The sequence below is a fragment of the Hippocampus bargibanti genome, linkage group LG02, assembly GCF_051943395.1.
Source record: "Hippocampus bargibanti isolate YZ-2025 linkage group LG02, ASM5194339v1, whole genome shotgun sequence".
Taxonomy (NCBI): Eukaryota; Metazoa; Chordata; class Actinopteri; order Syngnathiformes; family Syngnathidae; genus Hippocampus; species Hippocampus bargibanti.
Window position 1 is genome coordinate 32,566,148 of NC_142735.1, and position 19,738 is coordinate 32,585,885.

At 39.7% G+C, this 19,738-nt stretch overlaps 1 protein-coding gene across 13 annotated transcripts in view; it reads right to left on the reverse strand.

Annotated features, from left to right (window-relative positions):
• Positions 1 to 19,738, reverse strand: part of LOC148902477 (LIM and calponin homology domains-containing protein 1-like) — a 196,247-nt gene that overhangs the window by 10,030 nt on the left and 166,479 nt on the right. For 12 of the 13 annotated variants that reach the window (XM_088991071.1, XM_088991066.1, XM_088991063.1 and 9 more), the window contains 6 exons: positions 17,983 to 18,077; positions 16,934 to 17,017; positions 16,061 to 16,138; positions 14,204 to 14,312; positions 13,993 to 14,095; positions 1,790 to 3,912 (listed from right to left, as the gene is read on the reverse strand). In XM_088991071.1, coding sequence (XP_088847197.1) covers positions 3,890 to 3,912; positions 13,993 to 14,095; positions 14,204 to 14,312; positions 16,061 to 16,138; positions 16,934 to 17,017; positions 17,983 to 18,077 — 492 coding nt within the window. In that variant the 3' untranslated portion in view covers positions 1,790 to 3,889. Of the gene's footprint in view, positions 1 to 1,789; positions 3,913 to 13,992; positions 14,096 to 14,203; positions 14,313 to 16,060; positions 16,139 to 16,933; positions 17,018 to 17,982; positions 18,078 to 19,738 lie in introns of those variants that run through there. The other variant, XM_088991062.1, reaches the window with a different exon arrangement.

Below are 19,738 nucleotides of genomic sequence, written 5' to 3' on the forward strand. Positions count from 1 at the left end.
ACCTCCACAAAATTTGAAGCTACTGTACATGCAAATGGTTAAATACAACGTGACCCAAAAAGATGTGTACCCATGAAAATGTCAATTGTGGCTTTGATTAAAAAGCTATTTATTTCAAATTCCAACCACACATGACTCAGTTTATGGATGGCCATTCAGCAGAGTTTCACCTATTTCTGTCAATTTTTAGTCAATGTATGGCTTTCCCAAGACTTGTTGCAAACGTCCACCATTTCATTGCAGGCAAACTTGTACTGGTCTGACAAAGTTATTAATCACTTTGACACACTCCTCTATCGTGAGAAAAAAATGCTGGAGTGAGGGACTCAGTAGGATGTATCTTTTTGGGTCACCCACCTGATCGAGGAGTGTGTAAAAGTGATTGTCAATTTTGTCAGACGAGTACAGGTTTGCTTGCAAAGAAATGGTGGACACATCTCGGGAAAGCCATAAATTGACTAAAAATGGACCGAAATAGCTGAAACTCTGGTGAATGGTCTTCCATAAACTGACTAATGTGTGGTTGCAATTTGAAATAAATAGCTTTTTAACCAAAGCCACAATTTATGAAAAGGTTTCTTCAGCCGTCATCTGTACTTCTTTGAAGGTGTCGGACGTTTCCCTTCTTATCCAAGAAACTTCGTCAGCAAACAGATGACGGCTGAAGAAACCTTTTCATCGATGGACCACTCCTGTATAACTGAGAACTTAAATGAAAGTAAATACAGCCAACATCCTTCTTACGACCAGTTCGACTTACGACCACCCACACTTACGACCATAACCTCCAGACTCTATTTTTTTTAATTTTAATTCTACGCCTGGCACCGCAACGCGCTGGCAGGCCGGCAACACGTTGGACAATTTTGGCCAGGCAGCCAGCATCTCACTCTCGCACAGCAATCGACTGTGTGATTGCACCAGAGGGGGAGAGTTTGCATGTCATATAGCCTCTGAGTCTCTATTCGCCATTTTGAATGGATTTCGACTCGGAACTCGGTCATAAGTCAGATATTACCTGTACTTATTTTTGAGATTAGGAGACCTGTTTTTTTTAATTTTATTGTCCCTTTGCGCCAAATGAGAAATTCCTCAAAATCAAAACACAGCCAGACAAAGACTTTGGATGGTTTTATTTATAAACACAGCGTCATTTCATTGACACAGTGAATGAATGAAAGGTTACATGGAGATGTTGGTGATATTGTTCAAGTGACTATTACAATAAATACACAAGGAAAAACCTCGAAAAGAAACAAAGAGAAGCGGAGGAATACTGAGAGGAAAATTGCTCAGCGACATCGGGAAGCAGCAGCACTTCTTATGAACAGCATCTTTTGGTTTGAGGCGAAAAAAATGGCATATGATCAATAGACCTTTCGCTCAGAAATTTTAGTGACTGTTGCTAAGGCAACCAAAAAATAAAGATATTTACTCTCGCAATTGTGGATGCTAACATTTGGCTTTTGCAATTATGCCCGACCGAGGCCAACCACTTCATTTTATTAAATCTGCTTTTTATTGGGGCTAAATTGTAATAATAATAATAATAATAATAATAATAATAATAATAATAATAATAATAATAATAATAATAATATCGATGAAAAGGTTTCTTCAGTCGTCATCTGTACTTCTTTGAAAGTGCCGGACGTTTCGCTTATCCAAGAAACTTCATCAGCAAACTAAAGTCTTACTGGTTTAGGCCCTATATATATATATATATATATATATATATATATATATATATATATATATATATATATATATATATATATATATATATATATCCCTACTGTCCAGACATGGCGGTGCCGGACTCTGCTATAATAATAAGACATAATAATAATAATAATAATAATAATAATAATAATAATAATAATAATAATAATAATAATAATAATAATAATAATAATAATAATGCATTTCATTTATAAGCGCCTTTCAAAACTCTGACGGGCACTTTGCAGTCACAGGAGAAGTTTTTCTGTGGGTGAGCAGCGGCAGCCACATGCGCCAGTGTTCACTCAACCCGGAAGTAAATCAAATAGACAGAAAGCTAGCTAACTAAGAGATAGCCAATCGATAGCCAGCTAGACAGCAAGCAATATAACTAATTGATAGCCAGCTAGATAGCTAGCCAGCCGGCCAGTTAGCTAATCGGTAGCAAATAGATAGCAAATAGATTGCAAATAGAAAGCCAGCTAAATGAACTCTAGCATATAAAAATTCCTGATGGATTCGTCAAATAATACAGACAGCTTCATCCAGTCTGGGTTTTGTTGTCGAGTTTTGGATTTTTGCATTGGATTTCACTGACTAAAATGGACGTATTCAATCCTTTTATATGTGGACTGAACATCTATTTTTACAGCGTAATCACGGAATATATTTTTACTCAACCTTCGTGTCACTTGGTTGTAAATGGAGAAAAAAGAAAAATCAAGATATAAAAGTGTCATTGGCCTCTCGCCATATAGGTGGTGGCGGCCCTGGTGGGGTGCATTTTAAGCGAAAGGTCAATTGCCTTGCCCTGCTTATATTCATCAAAATGGCCGACTAGCGCATTCAATCGCCGCAAAAAAAAAAAAAAATCACAGAGGTGGCACAGTGGATGACTTGCAATAAAATCATTTTTGGAGGACAATAACAATTTGGCCACTTTTTTCTCCTTGGACTAAAATCAAAACAATAAAAAAAGGTTTTGGAAATGTTTCATACTGCATTGTCATTCTTGTTCATTCCTAAGGCACATTAAAGCAGCGAGTCCAGTTATTGCCCTTGTGAATTACATTCAAAGCCTGTGTGTGTGTGTGTGTGTGTGTGTGTGTGTGTGTGTGTGTGTGTGTGTGTTGTGTGTGTGTGTGTGTGTGTGTGTGTGTGTGTGCGCGTGTGTGTGTGTGTGTGCGTGTGCGTGTGCGTGTGTGTGTGTGTGTGTGTGTGTGTGTGCGCGCGTGTCAGTGGAAGCCTGGTGGATTATTTGGATGACAGGAACACTTTTTGGGACATCAAACACTTATTGTTGATCCAAAACAACATTTGCCTTGATCTGGGTCCAGTATTGCACAGAGCGAAGGCAACTTTGCATATCTCATTTTGTTTAGGTTTTGGCAGTGACACAAAATGGACGCCGTTTGATGAAATGTCCATCTCAAGTACAGTGACACCTCAGCTCACGAACATAATTTGTTCCCAGAAAGTGTGTGTAAGGCAAAACGTTACTCTGCTGATGATTTATTTCCAATGAGACCGTTGCTTAGACAACACAGAAATACCCTTAGCCACATGTAGCAATGGTCGACTTAGCATACTGGTACTGGGACGCTAAGTCACACAAATGCACACATCGTTGGGGTTTTTCGATGATCTCCTTCTTCTGCTTGACCGTTTTTCTTTTGTGTCTTCTTGGGCTTAACACTAGCCTGTGGTAGGGTCTTTTTCGCTCCCATAATAGCAAAAGTACAACACTCGATAACAAACCGTGTCTGCACTCAAAGAAAGGGGGTGACGAAAACTAGTCTGCCAGCTACCGTGGCACTGTTCGAAAGTGTGGTTTGGTTCGTCCGCAGAAAACTAGTTAGTCAGACAAGACTATATGCTCGCGAATTTAATGTTCGTGAGGCGAAAAGTTAGTGAGGTGAAGCGTTGGTCAGCGGAGGTATCACTGTCCATGTGAATAAACGGAAGTTGCTTTATATGGAAGTGAATGATGATTGTGCTTCACCGAAATGCGGATACGGTGGAATGACGGTTCTTATTCCTGACACGTTGCGGTTAAATTATGATATATTGCATACGGTATGTGATGTGATGAAATTGGGGTTGCACAGGGGTGGAGGGAGGACGGTGCTCGGCAGGTGGCGGGGTTTCAACTTGACGAGCGCAGGCGTCAGAAGGTGGTCGGCTGCCCGGCTGCGTGAGGGGAGGAAACGAAAGAGCAGCAAACGCTCAGCAAAGCGGCAACAGAGGGCAAAAGGCCCAGATGAAGAACGGCAAAGGAAATTGATCATGGCTGTGGAGGTAGATGACTGCGATTGACTGTCAGTAATGTAAAAATGTGGAGTGGCTTGCAAGCTCCTTCTAGTGGTCGACAGAAACAACATATGGAATCAAATGTGCAAAATGTGTGCAATGTAACGTGTCTTTATGTATTCTTTTTTTTTAATATGATCCTGTCATCCAAGACCACAGTTTTGTTTATTTCAATGTTTATCACCCTCAACACATTTTTACATTTTCAAAAGATTTTGTTTAGAATTTATTTTAAGTTTGTTTTTTAAATTGAGTCTTTTAACTGCATCTTTGTGGTGGTATTTGGGGGATTTGTTTATTTTTAGGTATAATTTATGTAAAATAGGGTAAAAGAAAACCAAGTAACCAGGTGTCACTTTGGGAGCATAACCTTAGCATTTTGGCTAATGAGCTAACAACACCTCAACAGTACATTTATTTTACGTTTGTTTTTTTAAGTTCAGGCTTTTAATGGCATCATTGTGTAATATATGGGAGCTCTGTTTACTTTTAGGTATAATTCATGTAAAAAATAGGCTAAAAGTAGCTACATGTCACTTTGGGAACATAATGTTAGCATTTTGGCTAATGAGCTAACAACACCCAAACAATACATTCATTTTAAGTTTGTTTTTTAAGTTCAGTCTTTTAATGGCATCATTGTGGTGGTATGTGGAAGAGCAGTTTCTTTTTAGGTGTCTCTTAATGTAAAAAATAGGCTAATAGAAACCGAGTAGCTAGGTGTCACTTTAGGAGCATAAAGTTAGCATTTTGGCTAATGAGCTAACAACACCTCAACAGTACATTTATTTTATGTTTGTTTTTTAAGTTCAGTCTTTTAACTGCATCATTGTGATGGTATTTGGAGGAGCTGTTTGTTTGTAGGTGTCAATATATGGGAAAATAAATAGGCTAATAGAAACCGAGTAACTATGTGTCACTTTAGGTGCATAACGTTAGCCTTTTGGCTAATGAGCTAACAACACCTCAATAGTACAGAATTGTATTTCATTTTGGAACCCTAACCATAACCCTCTCAGCTGCTTAAGACGTAACACTACTGAAGGCCTAGGAGTGCCAAGCACCGCCCGCCACGAATAGAAACTGAGTAACTAGTGGTCTCTTTAGGAGCATAACGTTAGCATTTTGGCTAATGAGCTACAACATTCTTAATAGTACAGTATTGTATTTCTTTTGGGAACCCGAAGCCTCTCAGCCGATTGATTCAGACACAACACTACTGAAGGCCTAGGAGTGACCTTAACAGCTGATTGATTCAGATGCAACCCTACTGAAGGCCTAGGAGTGACAAGCACGGCCCGCCACTAATAGAATCTAAGTAACTAGTGGTCTCTTTTGGAGCATAACGTTAGCATTTTGGCTAATGAGCTAACAACGCCTCAATAGATGAAAAGGTTTCTTCATCTGTACTTCTTTGAAGGTGTCGGACGTTTCGCTTCTTATCCAAGAAACTTTGTCAGCAAACTAAAGTCTTACTGGTAGTTTAGGTCCTATATATATCCCTACTGTCCAGACACGGCGGTGCCGGACTCTGCTATGATAGGTCCCTGCTCTCAGGTTGTGGGGAGCAGAGGACTACTCCCTGCCACTCCACTGATTGTTCATATTGTTCTGACTAACGACTGGCCTGAATGCCCCATTTCCACCGGTATCACCTCATCAGTATTCCGAATCCTATTTTGCCTAAGTAGGCTGTTGTACGAACGATCCAAATTGAACCTCACCCCACCAAACCGGTTTAATGAAGGATTTAGTTGTTTTATGAAAATTGCTTCATTTACTGCCCTTTCAAATCAACTATGTTCTTTCGCTCAGATATTAACCTCATTGTCGTCAAATGAGTGGTTGCTAGCTTTTAGGTGCATATGTACTGCCGATTAAGGCCCACTAGTATTATCCCTGCGATGTTGATAGTCTTTTTTTGAGAATTTGTTTAGTCTCCCCAATGTACTGCTCTTTACAATTTTCATTCTTACAATGTATTGAATAAACTACATTACTTTGTTTTTCATTTGGCAGCCTATCTTTTAGATGCACTAATTTCTGCCTTAAAGTGTTTATCGGTTTGAAATAAGTAGGAATTTTGTGTTGTCAAAGGACTCTGTAGTAAAGGGTGGTTAGAATCGAAAAGTAAGTATTGGTCAGTGTACGTAGCCTTGCTAAAGACTTCTGTTTTTAGCGCTCTGTCGTCCTTTATAATTACTTTACAATCCAAAAAGGCTAGTTGGTTCTCTTTAATGTCCTCACGAGTAAATCTAATGTTGATGTCTACCGAGTTGAGGTGATCTGTGAAGGATTGAATTTCTTGTTTTTTAATTATGACGAAAGTATCGTCCACATATGTAAACCAGTGTCTAGGTTTTGTCCCGGGGAAGGATGTGAGGTCCTGTTTCTCCATCTCTTCCATGTACAGATTAGCCACTATGGGTGAAACTGGTGAGCCCATAGCGCAACCATGAATTTATTTATAAAATTTCTCCCGAAATTGAAAATATGTAGTATTAAGGCATATTTCCAATAACTCGCAAATGTGGTCCGGTTTAAGTTTGGTTCTTTCATGCAAAGAAACGTCCTCCAGCAGTCTCGTCCTCAACACTGAGACTGCTGCTGGGGTTGGGACAGATGTAAAGAGAGAAGTCAAATCGTAAGATGCCAATGTTTCCTCAGGTTCCAACATGAGGTCTTTGATCCTCTCTACAAATGCTGTGGTATTCTCTACGTGATATTCTGTTTTACCAACCAACGGAGTTAAGATAGTCTTTAAATATTTGGCTACATTGTATGTAGAGGAGTCAATGCTACAAACAATGGGTCTGAGGGGCAACCCTTCTTTATGTATTTTTGGCAGGCCATAGATACATGGCGTGGCCTCTCCCGGGTATAATCTAAAATACATCTGTTTATCTATATGTTTACCTTTCTCTAACTTTTGGAGACAGTCTATCAGTTCTTTCTTGTATCTATTGGAAGGGTCCCTTTTTAGTTGCTCATAAGTGGAAACGACCAGTAAGACTTTAGTTTGCTGACGGAGTTTCTTGGATAAGAAACGAAACGTCCGACACCTTCAAAGAAGTACAGATGACGGCTGAAGAAACCGTTTCATCGATGGACCACTCCTGTACGACTGAGAGCTTACACAGACGTAACACCTCAATAGTACAGTATTGTATTTAATTTTGGAACCCTAACCCTCTCAGCTGATTGATTCAGACACAACACTACTGACGGCCGAGGAGTGACAAGCACGGCCCGCCATTAATAGAAACTGAGTAACTAGTGGTCTCTTTAGGAGCATAACGTTAGCATTTTGGCTAATGAGCTAACAACACCTCTATAGTACAGCCTTGTATTTCATTTTGGAACCCTAAACATCTGAGCTGATTGATTCAGACGCAACACTACAGACGGCCTAGGAGTGACACGCATGGCCCGCTACTAATAGAAACTGAAAAACTAGTGGTCTCTTTAGGAGCATAACGTGAGCATTTTGGCTAATGAGCTAACAACAACTTGATGAGCTAAAAACAAATTTCATTTTGGCGCGATTCAACTAACTCTGGATGACCTCCTGGCCTGATGATTAGTTTGGGTTTGTTATGAATACATGCGGACAGCTGCATGGTTAATCTACAGTAGATTAATTGAAATATTTGTAGATTATTATTTTTAGATATTAAACTGCCAACAAACATATCGAGGGGTCTGCATTTATCAAGGTCACATCAATGACTTTTCAATGGTGACGTGTGATATGGGTCAACGACGTCGGGTAACTCACAGCGGGAGCGAATGTAGCACTGGTGGCAGTTGAGGAGGCCGCTCCGGATCCGCACGTCGGTGGATGTGTCTCCTAATTGGCCCTTGCACACGCCGCACTGACCGTAACAACCAAAAACAATAAAAGCCCCCAAATTCTGCTGGTTTCAGAGACGGCATCATTTTCACAACTCCCACTAACCGGAAGAAATCGTTTCTTCACTCACCTTAAAGCAGTCGATGTGGAAGTAGAGGCTGAGGGTCTCAATGATCATGGCGGCTCCCTTACCCAGTGGCTGGGCACAGCTGGAGCAGAGTTTCTTACCGCTGACAGACCTGTAGCACAGAACATGAGCAACATGGAGCCTGTTTTATCACATCATAGGACAAAGGGAGCTCTAGTGCCATTTGGGAGGTAGCTAGCTAGCTAGCTAGTTAACTAGCTAGTTAGACATCTAATAGATAGCAAATAGATAGCGAGCTAGGTAGCCAGAAAAGGTGACCCTGTTCAACCGTGAATAACTCACATAGATCAATTTAGCTAGCAAGCTATTAGATGACTAATAGATAGCTAGATAGCTATCAAGCTAGTTAGACAGCTAATAGATAGCAAATAGATACCTAGCTAGGTAGCCAGCAACAGTAACCCCGTTCAACCGGGAATAACTCAAATAGATGAAGTTAGCTAGGTAGCTAATAGATGACTAATAGATAGCTACATAGCGAGCTAGCTATTTAGACAACTAATATATAGCAAATAGATAGCAAATAGACAGCTAGCTAGGTAACCAGCAACAGTGACCCCGTTCAACTGGGAATAACTCAAATAGATGAATTTAGCTCGCTAGCTAATAGATGACTAACATAGCTGGATAGGTATCTAGCTAGTTAGACAGCTAATAAATAGCAAATAGATAGCTCGCTAGGTAGCCAGCAACGGTGACCCCGTTCAATCGGGAATACCTCAAATAGATCAAGTTCGCATCTATTAGCTAGCTAGCTAATAAATGACTAATAGATAGCTATCTAGCCAGTTAGACAGCTAATAGATCGCTATCTATTTTCTATCTATCGAGATAGCTATTTGCTATCTATTAGCTATCTACTGTATTTGTGATCTAGCTAGCTAGCTAGCTATTTGTTATCTATTAGTTATCTAGTTAGCTATCTATTAGTTATCTCTGAGCTAGCTAGCTAACTTACTATCTAATTGAGTTACTTCTGGTCACCCGCAGAAAAACGTATCCTGCGACTGCAGTGACCTTGAAAGTTTTGAAAGGCGCTTAGAAATGAAATGCACTATTATTATTATTATTATTATTATTATTATTATTATTATTATTATTATTATTATTGTTATTGTATTCCCATCAGGTGGGCAAAAGCATCGGCACACTCAAGTCTAAAGCAAGGGTCGGAGCTGTGGCATAGTCTGTGGCTGTGAAACGGTCGCGGGTAGGAATTGAAGCGGATTTACGTGGGACAGCAAATGTGAGACACAATCTCTTTTGGTCAATGGATGCTACAGCTTCGTGTTTGCTTTCAACATTTAGCTTGTAGCAGACGTGCACATTCCTTGATCCACTGGTGAAAGGGACGCTTTGATGCTCTCCTCCTTCATATAGAACTCCATATCACAAATAGGCTTCAGAAAGTTGACGCTAAGTTTGTTAATTTTGTTGTTCTTTTTACTTGAAGAGTGGCTGCCTTTACAGCAGCTCCTGAATTTCGCTTTTCTACGTCTTCCTTTCCTTTCCATTTCCGTTCATCACTTTTCTGCTGTAAAATGTAAATTTCTCCTTTGCAAGACTATTGGATTGGATTGGATTGGATATGCCTTTATTTGTCTCACAGTGGAGAAATTTACATTTCACAGCAGCAAAGTGACGAAAGGAATGTAAGTAGAAAAACAAAACACATGAGCTGCTGGAAAGGCAGCCACTCTCGCGGCGCCGTCTTGAAGTCAAAATAACAAAAAAAAACTTATTTATTAAAGGCTCATTCAATTGAATGAAACATCTCATCAAGCATATATTGGTGTGGATGCACGAATCGGCAATGATGGGGGATACCTGTTGGGCGGTGCGTCGACAGAAGGGGGTTGGGGCTTGGGTGGGGTGCGGCCAACGTTATTGGTGATGGGCACACTCCTGGAAAATGGGACAGATTGTTTTGGGAATCAAACAACTAAGCTACTAAAGTGCATCAGCATGCATTTATCTGGACGAGTTTGCAGCAGGGGGGCCCAACTGATAGAGAATAGAAGTTATCATATTTAAAAGTTTCATGCCGTTGTATGTTTAGTTGGCCAAGCACAAGGCCCACAATGGAAGCAGAGAAAATCTGGGGTCTATCCAAGGTGAACAGACACAGCGTGTGAAACTGTCATCTTCATGTAGGAGATCGGGCCTTGGACTAATTTAGGACTTGGTAAACTCCTTCACAGGAAGAGCTCAGGTTACAAATCTATCGGTTCTTTGAAAGACAACCCATTAAAATGTCTACGTTCTGTTGGTTTATGGGTGTTGGTGCTTGGGACGTTCAGGGGTGTGGTATTCAAATCAATAAGACGACGTTTTACTCATGTATCACTTCAATTTGTATATATTCTCAATAAATTGAGGGCTGCAGAAGTTTGGCGTCTGTCATGAATGTTCCAGCCTTTGTTCACAGTGTCCGAACCTCATCTTTGACATCAACTTTTTTTAAAGTGTAGGCAAAGACAAAAATATATAATCAAGACTGATACAGACACCCCTTCTATACTACTCGCAGTAGACTTGAAATCAGTTTGCAAACTACCGGTCGACTGCAATTAACTAGTTGGGCTCCCTTGGCTTCCAGGGATTGAAACAACTATGGCGATAAATGCAAAAATTTGTCAGATTTATTTTGGGTTTCTGGATGTCGGTGTCTTGCCGTTTCTTGACTGGCGCGGAGGTCTTGGCGGCCAATCGGTGAAGTCTCTGGCCGTTCTGTAGGCAGGTACTCTGACTCGCTGAGCTGAAAAACGGCCACACAAAACAACAGCTTGATTTTTCGGAGATTCATATATGCAATGCAACACTTGTAACTCATGTAACTCATGCAACACTTGTAACTCATGAGGGTGACTGATAAAGCTGGCTTTGGGCGACATGAGTGGGCCGTTGGATGCATCTGGATTGTTGGATGCATCTGGGATGGTTGGATGCATCTGGGAAAAAACTTGTGTCTGAAAAAAGGGCCAAATCCTAAAATGGATGGGGCCCGATTCAACTAGACTTCCTAAGTATACTCAACTGATTGGAATAAACCAAAATACATTCAGTGTATTTTTAAAATGAAAAAACATTATTTGACTCATATCTATTTTTGTAATATACAGTGATAGCTTACGAACTGAATTGGTTCCGAAGTGTGTGTAAGGCGTAGTGTGTCTTCCAAACATTCATTTCCCATAGGAAACCATTAAAAATGAGAATAATCCGTTTCTAGGTCCCCATAAAACATAATTTTCTACGGAATAAGCCTTAAAACTTCACAAAATATACCTTATTTTATTGAGAATAACCTTGCATTTTGGAATGCAGCGAAACAAACACAAGTGATGACGGCTCGATATCGGTAAGGCAAGATGGCAGATGGCGGAAGTTAAAACCTCTGAAGGAAAACTAACAGTTTCAAATGCTGTTCAACTAAATTTGTTTCTTTTGCGATTTTAACAGAAGTGTGTGATATGTAGCGCAGATCATGTAGCAATATGCGCTAACCATAATAGCCTAGCGCTGGTGCTGGCTGCGTGGAGTTCCAAAGCTGCGCCAGTGGCTGTGAAAATGCGTCTACTTTCATTCCTTTCACCACTTTGCTGCTGTGAAATATAAATTTCTCCAGAGACTAATAAAGGCAAATCCAATCCTATCCAATGGTGCAATGGCATGGCCCAGATGCATCCCTTGTTTATGCTTTGATGCGTCAACAAACCTCTTGGATGTTCTGAAGCTGTCATCGGTGGTGTTGATGTCTTTCATCCTGCTGTTCTCTCGAGGTCGACACTGCACTTTCTTGGCACTTTCCTTCTATGTTAGCCAAAGAGAAGTTGAGGTCAACCAAACACTTCATGGAAATGTTTCCAAAAATTCCGCTTTGAGAACCCCCAAAATAATTTGCAATAAATGATGTGATATTTTAATCGACTCATTAGTAGATGTAACATGCGCTCTCTAATAGCTATCTATTAGCTAGCTAGCTTTCTATCTATTTGAGTTAAGAAACTTATCCTGTGACTGTAAAGTGAACTTGAGAGTTTTGAAATACGCTTATTAATTAAATGTTTTATTATTATTATTATTATTATTATTATTATTATTATTATTATTATTATTATTATTATTATTATTATTATTATTATTATTATTTGAGGACAATTAATACTTCCTAACCTAATCTGTGATCAGGTAAAAATTGTGCTACAATATAGTGTATTACAATGGCAATAATGGCAATAATTTTTTTTTTTTTAAGAACAAAATTATTATTATTTAAAAAAGATGCAGTGATACCTTGTCAATCGAAAAGTAAGTATTGGTCAGTGTACGTAGCCTTGCTAAAGACTTCTGTTTTTAGCGCTCTGTCGTCCTTTATAATTACTTTACAATCCAAAAAGGCTAGTTGGTTCTCTTTAATGTCCTCACGAGTAAATCTAATGTTGATGTCTACCGAGTTGAGGTGATCTGTGAAGGATTGAATTTCTTGTTTTTTAATTATGACGAAAGTATCGTCCACATATGTAAACCAGTGTCTAGGTTTTGTCCCGGGGAAGGATGTGAGGTCCTGTTTCTCCATCTCTTCCATGTACAGATTAGCCACTATGGGTGAAACTGGTGAGCCCATAGCGCAACCATGAATTTATTTATAAAATTTCTCCCGAAATTGAAAATATGTAGTATTAAGGCATATTTCCAATAACTCGCAAATGTGGTCCGGTTTAAGTTTGGTTCTTTCATGCAAAGAAACGTCCTCCAGCAGTCTCGTCCTCAACACTGAGACTGCTGCTGGGGTTGGGACAGATGTAAAGAGAGAAGTCAAATCGTAAGATGCCAATGTTTCCTCAGGTTCCAACATGAGGTCTTTGATCCTCTCTACAAATGCTGTGGTATTCTCTACGTGATATTCTGTTTTACCAACCAACGGAGTTAAGATAGTCTTTAAATATTTGGCTACATTGTATGTAGAGGTGTCAATGCTACAAACAATGGGTCTGAGGGGCAACCCTTCTTTATGTATTTTTGGCAGGCCATAGATACATGGCGTGGCCTCTCCCGGGTATAATCTAAAATACATCTGTTTATCTATATGTTTACCTTTCTCTAACTTTTGGAGACAGTCTATCAGTTCTTTCTTGTATCTATTGGAAGGGTCCCTTTTTAGTTGCTCATAAGTGGAAACGACCAGTAAGACTTTAGTTTGCTGACGGAGTTTCTTGGATAAGAAACGAAACGTCCGACACCTTCAAAGAAGTACAGATGACGGCTGAAGAAACCGTTTCATCGATGGACCACTCCTGTACGACTGAGAGCTTACACAGACGTAACACCTCAATAGTACAGTATTGTACTTAATTTTGGAACCCTAACCCTCTCAGCTGATTGATTCAGACACAACACTACTGACGGCCGAGGAGTGACAAGCACGGCCCGCCATTAATAGAAACTGAGTAACTAGTGGTCTCTTTAGGAGCATAACGTTAGCATTTTGGCTAATGAGCTAACAACACCTCTATAGTACAGCCTTGTATTTCATTTTGGAACCCTAAACATCTGAGCTGATTGATTCAGACGCAACACTACAGACGGCCTAGGAGTGACACGCATGGCCCGCTACTAATAGAAACTGAAAAACTAGTGGTCTCTTTAGGAGCATAACGTGAGCATTTTGGCTAATGAGCTAACAACAACTTGATGAGCTAAAAACAAATTTCATTTTGGCGCGATTCAACTAACTCTGGATGACCTCCTGGCCTGATGATTAGTTTGGGTTTGTTATGAATACATGCGGACAGCTGCATGGTTAATCTACAGTAGATTAATTGAAATATTTGTAGATTATTATTTTTAGATATTAAACTGCCAACAAACATATCGAGGGGTCTGCATTTATCAAGGTCACATCAATGACTTTTCAATGGTGACGTGTGATATGGGTCAACGACGTCGGGTAACTCACAGCGGGAGCGCATGTAGCACTGGTGGCAGTTGAGGAGGCCGCTCCGGATCCGCACGTCGGTGCCCGTGGATGTGTCTCCTAATTGGCCCTTGCACACGCCGCACTGACCGTAACAACCAAAAACAATAAAAGCCCCCAAATTCTGCTGGTTTCAGAGACGGCATCATTTTCACAACTCCCACTAACCGGAAGAAATCGTTTCTTCACTCACCTTAAAGCAGTCGATGTGGAAGTAGAGGCTGAGGGTCTCAATGATCATGGCGGCTCCCTTACCCAGTGGCTGGGCACAGCTGGAGCAGAGTTTCTTACCGCTGACAGACCTGTAGCACAGAACATGAGCAACATGGAGCCTGTTTTATCACATCATAGGACAAAGGGAGCTCTAGTGCCATTTGGGAGGTAGCTAGCTAGCTAGCTAGTTAACTAGCTAGTTAGACATCTAATAGATAGCAAATAGATAGCGAGCTAGGTAGCCAGAAAAGGTGACCCTGTTCAACCGTGAATAACTCACATAGATCAATTTAGCTAGCAAGCTATTAGATGACTAATAGATAGCTAGATAGCTATCAAGCTAGTTAGACAGCTAATAGATAGCAAATAGATACCTAGCTAGGTAGCCAGCAACAGTAACCCCGTTCAACCGGGAATAACTCAAATAGATGAAGTTAGCTAGGTAGCTAATAGATGACTAATAGATAGCTACATAGCGAGCTAGCTATTTAGACAACTAATATATAGCAAATAGATAGCAAATAGACAGCTAGCTAGGTAACCAGCAACAGTGACCCCGTTCAACTGGGAATAACTCAAATAGATGAATTTAGCTCGCTAGCTAATAGATGACTAACATAGCTGGATAGGTATCTAGCTAGTTAGACAGCTAATAAATAGCAAATAGATAGCTCGCTAGGTAGCCAGCAACGGTGACCCCGTTCAATCGGGAATACCTCAAATAGATCAAGTTCGCATCTATTAGCTAGCTAGCTAATAAATGACTAATAGATAGCTATCTAGCCAGTTAGACAGCTAATAGATCGCTATCTATTTTCTATCTATCGAGATAGCTATTTGCTATCTATTAGCTATCTACTGTATTTGTGATCTAGCTAGCTAGCTAGCTATTTGTTATCTATTAGTTATCTAGTTAGCTATCTATTAGTTATCTCTGAGCTAGCTAGCTAACTTACTATCTAATTGAGTTACTTCTGGTCACCCGCAGAAAAACGTATCCTGCGACTGCAGTGACCTTGAAAGTTTTGAAAGGCGCTTAGAAATGAAATGCACTATTATTATTATTATTATTATTATTATTATTATTATTATTATTATTATTATTATTATTATTATTATTGTTATTGTATTCCCATCAGGTGGGCAAAAGCATCGGCACACTCAAGTCTAAAGCAAGGGTCGGAGCTGTGGCATAGTCTGTGGCTGTGAAACGGTCGCGGGTAGGAATTGAAGCGGATTTACGTGGGACAGCAAATGTGAGACACAATCTCTTTTGGTCAATGGATGCTACAGCTTCGTGTTTGCTTTCAACATTTAGCTTGTAGCAGACGTGCACATTCCTTGATCCACTGGTGAAAGGGACGCTTTGATGCTCTCCTCCTTCATATAGAACTCCATATCACAAATAGGCTTCAGAAAGTTGACGCTAAGTTTGTTAATTTTGTTGTTCTTTTTACTTCAAGAGTGGCTGCCTTTACAGCAGCTCCTGAATTTCGCTTTTCTACGTCTTCCTTTCCTTTCCATTTCCGTTCATCACTTTTCTGCTGTAAAATGTAAATTTCTCCTTTGCAAGACTATTGGATTGGATTGGATTGGATATGCCTTTATTTGTCTCACAGTGGAGAAATTTACATTTCACAGCAGCAAAGTGACGAAAGGAATGTAAGTAGAAAAACAAAACACATGAGCTGCTGGAAAGGCAGCCACTCTCGCGGCGCCGTCTTGAAGTCAAAATAACAAAAAAAAACTTATTTATTAAAGGCTCATTCAATTGAATGAAACATCTCATCAAGCATATATTGGTGTGGATGCACGAATCGGCAATGATGGGGGATACCTGTTGGGCGGTGCGTCGACAGAAGGGGGTTGGGGCTTGGGTGGGGTGCGGCCAACGTTATTGGTGATGGGCACACTCCTGGAAAATGGGACAGATTGTTTTGGGAATCAAACAACTAAGCTACTAAAGTGCATCAGCATGCATTTATCTGGACGAGTTTGCAGCAGGGGGGCCCAACTGATAGAGAATAGAAGTTATCATATTTAAAAGTTTCATGCCGTTGTATGTTTAGTTGGCCAAGCACAAGGCCCACAATGGAAGCAGAGAAAATCTGGGGTCTATCCAAGGTGAACAGACACAGCGTGTGAAACTGTCATCTTCATGTAGGAGATCGGGCCTTGGACTAATTTAGGACTAAGGTAAACTCCTTCACAGGAAGAGCTCAGGTTACAAATCAATCGGTTCTTTGAAAGACAACCCATTAAAATGTCTACGTTCTGTTGGTTTATGGGTGTTGGTGCTTGGGACGTTCAGGGGTGTGGTATTCAAATCAAGAAGACTACGTTTTACTCATGTATCACTTCAATTTGTATATATTCTCAATAAATTGAGGGCTGCAGAAGTTTGGCGTCTGTCATGAATGGGCAATAAAAGACAATCTTCCTGTGTTCCAGCCTTTGTTCACAGTGTCCGAACCTCATCTTTAACATCAACTTTTTTTAAAGTGTAGGCAAAGACAAAAATATATAATCAAGACTGATACAGACACCCCTTCTATACTACTCGCAGTAGACTTGAAATCAGTTTGCAAACTACCGGTCGACTGCAATTAACTAGTTGGGCTCCCTTGGCTTCCAGGGATTGAAACAACTATGGCGATAAATGCAAAAATTTGTCAGATTTATTTTGGGTTTCTGGATGTCGGTGTCTTGCCGTTTCTTGACTGGCGCGGAGGTCTTGGCGGCCAATCGGTGAAGTCTCTGGCTGTTCTGTAGGCAGGTACTCTGACTCGCTGAGCTGAAAAACGGCCACACAAAACAACAGCTTGATTTTTCGGAGATTCATATATGCAATGCAACACTTGTAACTCATGTAACTCATGCAACACTTGTAACTCATGAGGGTGACTGATAAAGCTGGCTTTGGGCGACATGAGTGGGCCGTTGGATGCATCTGGATTGTTGGATGCATCTGGGATGGTTGGATGCATCTGGGAAAAAACTTGTGTCTGAAAAAAGGGCCAAATCCTAAAATGGATGGGGCCCGATTCAACTAGACTTCCTAAGTATACTCAACTGATTGGAATAAACCAAGATACATTCAGTGTATTTTTAAAATGAAAAAACATTATTTGACTCATATCTATTTTTGTAATATACAGTGATACCTCAGCTTACGAACTGAATTGGTTCCGAAGTGTGTGTAAGGCGTAGTGTGTCTTCCAAACATTCATTTCCCATAGGAAACCATTAAAAATGAGAATAATCCGTTTCTAGGTCCCCATAAAACATAATTTTCTACGGAATAAGCCTTAAAACTTCACAAAATATACCTTATTTTATTGAGAATAACCTTGCACTTTGGAATGCAGCGAAACAAACACAAGTGATGACGGCTCGATATCGGTAAGGCAAGATGGCAGATGGCGGAAGTTAAAACCTCTGAAGGAAAACTAACAGTTTCAAATGCTGTTCAACTAAATTTGTTTCTTTTGCGATTTTAACAGAAGTGTGTGATATGTAGCGCAGATCATGTAGCAATATGCGCTAACCATAATAGCCTAGCGCTGGTGCTGGCTGCGTGGAGTTCCAAAGCTGCGCCAGTGGCTGTGAAAATGCGTCTACTTTCATTCCTTTCACCACTTTGCTGCTGTGAAATATAAATTTCTCCAGAGACTAATAAAGGCAAATCCAATCCTATCCAATGGTGCAATGGCATGGCCCAGATGCATCCCTTGTTTATGCTTTGATGCGTCAACAAACCTCTTGGATGTTCTGAAGCTGTCATCGGTGGTGTTGATGTCTTTCATCCTGCTGTTCTCTCGAGGTCGACACTGCACTTTCTTGGCACTTTCCTTCTATGTTAGCCAAAGAGAAGTTGAGGTCAACCAAACACTTCATGGAAATGTTTCCAAAAATTCCCCTTTGAGAACCCCCAAAATAATTTGCAATAAATGATGTGATATTTTAATCTACTCATTAGTAGATGTAACATTCGCTCTCTAATAGCTATCTATTAGCTAGCTAGCTTTCTATCTATTTGAGTTAAGAAACTTATCCTGTGACTGTAAAGTGAACTTGAGAGTTTTGAAATACGCTTATTAATTAAATGTTTTTTTATTATTATTATTATTATTATTATTATTATTATTATTATTATTATTATTATTATTATTATTATTATTATTATTATTATTTGAGGACAATTAATACTTCCTAACCTAATCTGTGATCAGGTAAAAATTGTGCTACAATATAGTGTATTACAATGGCAATAATTTTTTTTTTAAGAACAAAATTATTATTATTTAAAAAAGATGCAGTGATACCTTGGCTTACGAACTTAATTGGTTCCCAGACAGTGTGTAAGGCGAAAAGTGTGTATTCCAAAAAAATAATTTCCCATCGGAAACCATTAAAATGAGAATAATCCGTTCCCAGGTCCCCATAAAACATAATTTTCTACTTTCTAATTTTCTAAGCTTTAAAACTACACGAGATATACCTTATTTTGTGTATAATAAATGTGCTATGGTATTATAATTAAAGAAATAAACTGGATTATATAATAAAGTCGTTTTTATTTACCTTTGTGATGGTCGTTGATGGCTTGATGGAATGGAGTGGCCGGTTACATCAGCATTAAACACTTGATGAGGAACATAACCTTCTTTGACCATCTTGAGGAATGCTCCCTTGTAGGTGCTTTCTCTGTGATAATTTTACCTAGTTCCTCATCAATTGTGTTCTGTTTAGCGGGGTTGATAGCTTTTTGCATCAAGTGTACAGCTGGCTTGTGCGAGTTGTTTGTGGAGCCTGATTGATGGGATATTTTAACCTTTCAGTCTACACTCTGCCTTTAAACTCTCTCACTGTCGTCTGCCAGTCTCTTTAATGTTTAACCCCCCTCACTGCTGCGTTCTTGACCAATCACGTGGCTTTAACAGAAGACTGGGGGCGGGGATTAGAGGACAAAAACAGCCGTCTGCCATTTTGTTGTTAGAACAACGGGCTCGTTCGTGAACGACACATCATTCATTGAGGCAGCTCTGTGTACGAAAGAAGTTCGCATGCCAAGGTAAAGTTCGTATGCCAAGGTAAAATTTCCATAAATGTAACGTTCGTAAACCGAAAAGTTCGTAAAACATTGGGTTCATAAACAGAGGTATAGCTGTAATTTCATTGGAATCATTTTCAGCGAAAAATGCGTAAAAGCAGGAGAATAAAGGTATGTTCTGAAGTTTACTTGTGAAAATGAATTTTTGATATTCTAGATGACAACTACCTTGGAAAAGTATGACTTCAATTCTGTAAAATCATAACTTCATCCAGGCAAAATACTTCACTGTTGTTTTCGAGATTAAGATACTCTCAAAAACAAAAACTTTACTTAAAAACAACGAAAAAAAAACTACAAATATGAATTACTCATAACCCTTTTTCTAAAAAATGGGGCACGAGAGCTTTATTTATAGCACAGTTCAGACGCAAAATAACTCCAACGAATTATCACGAGACA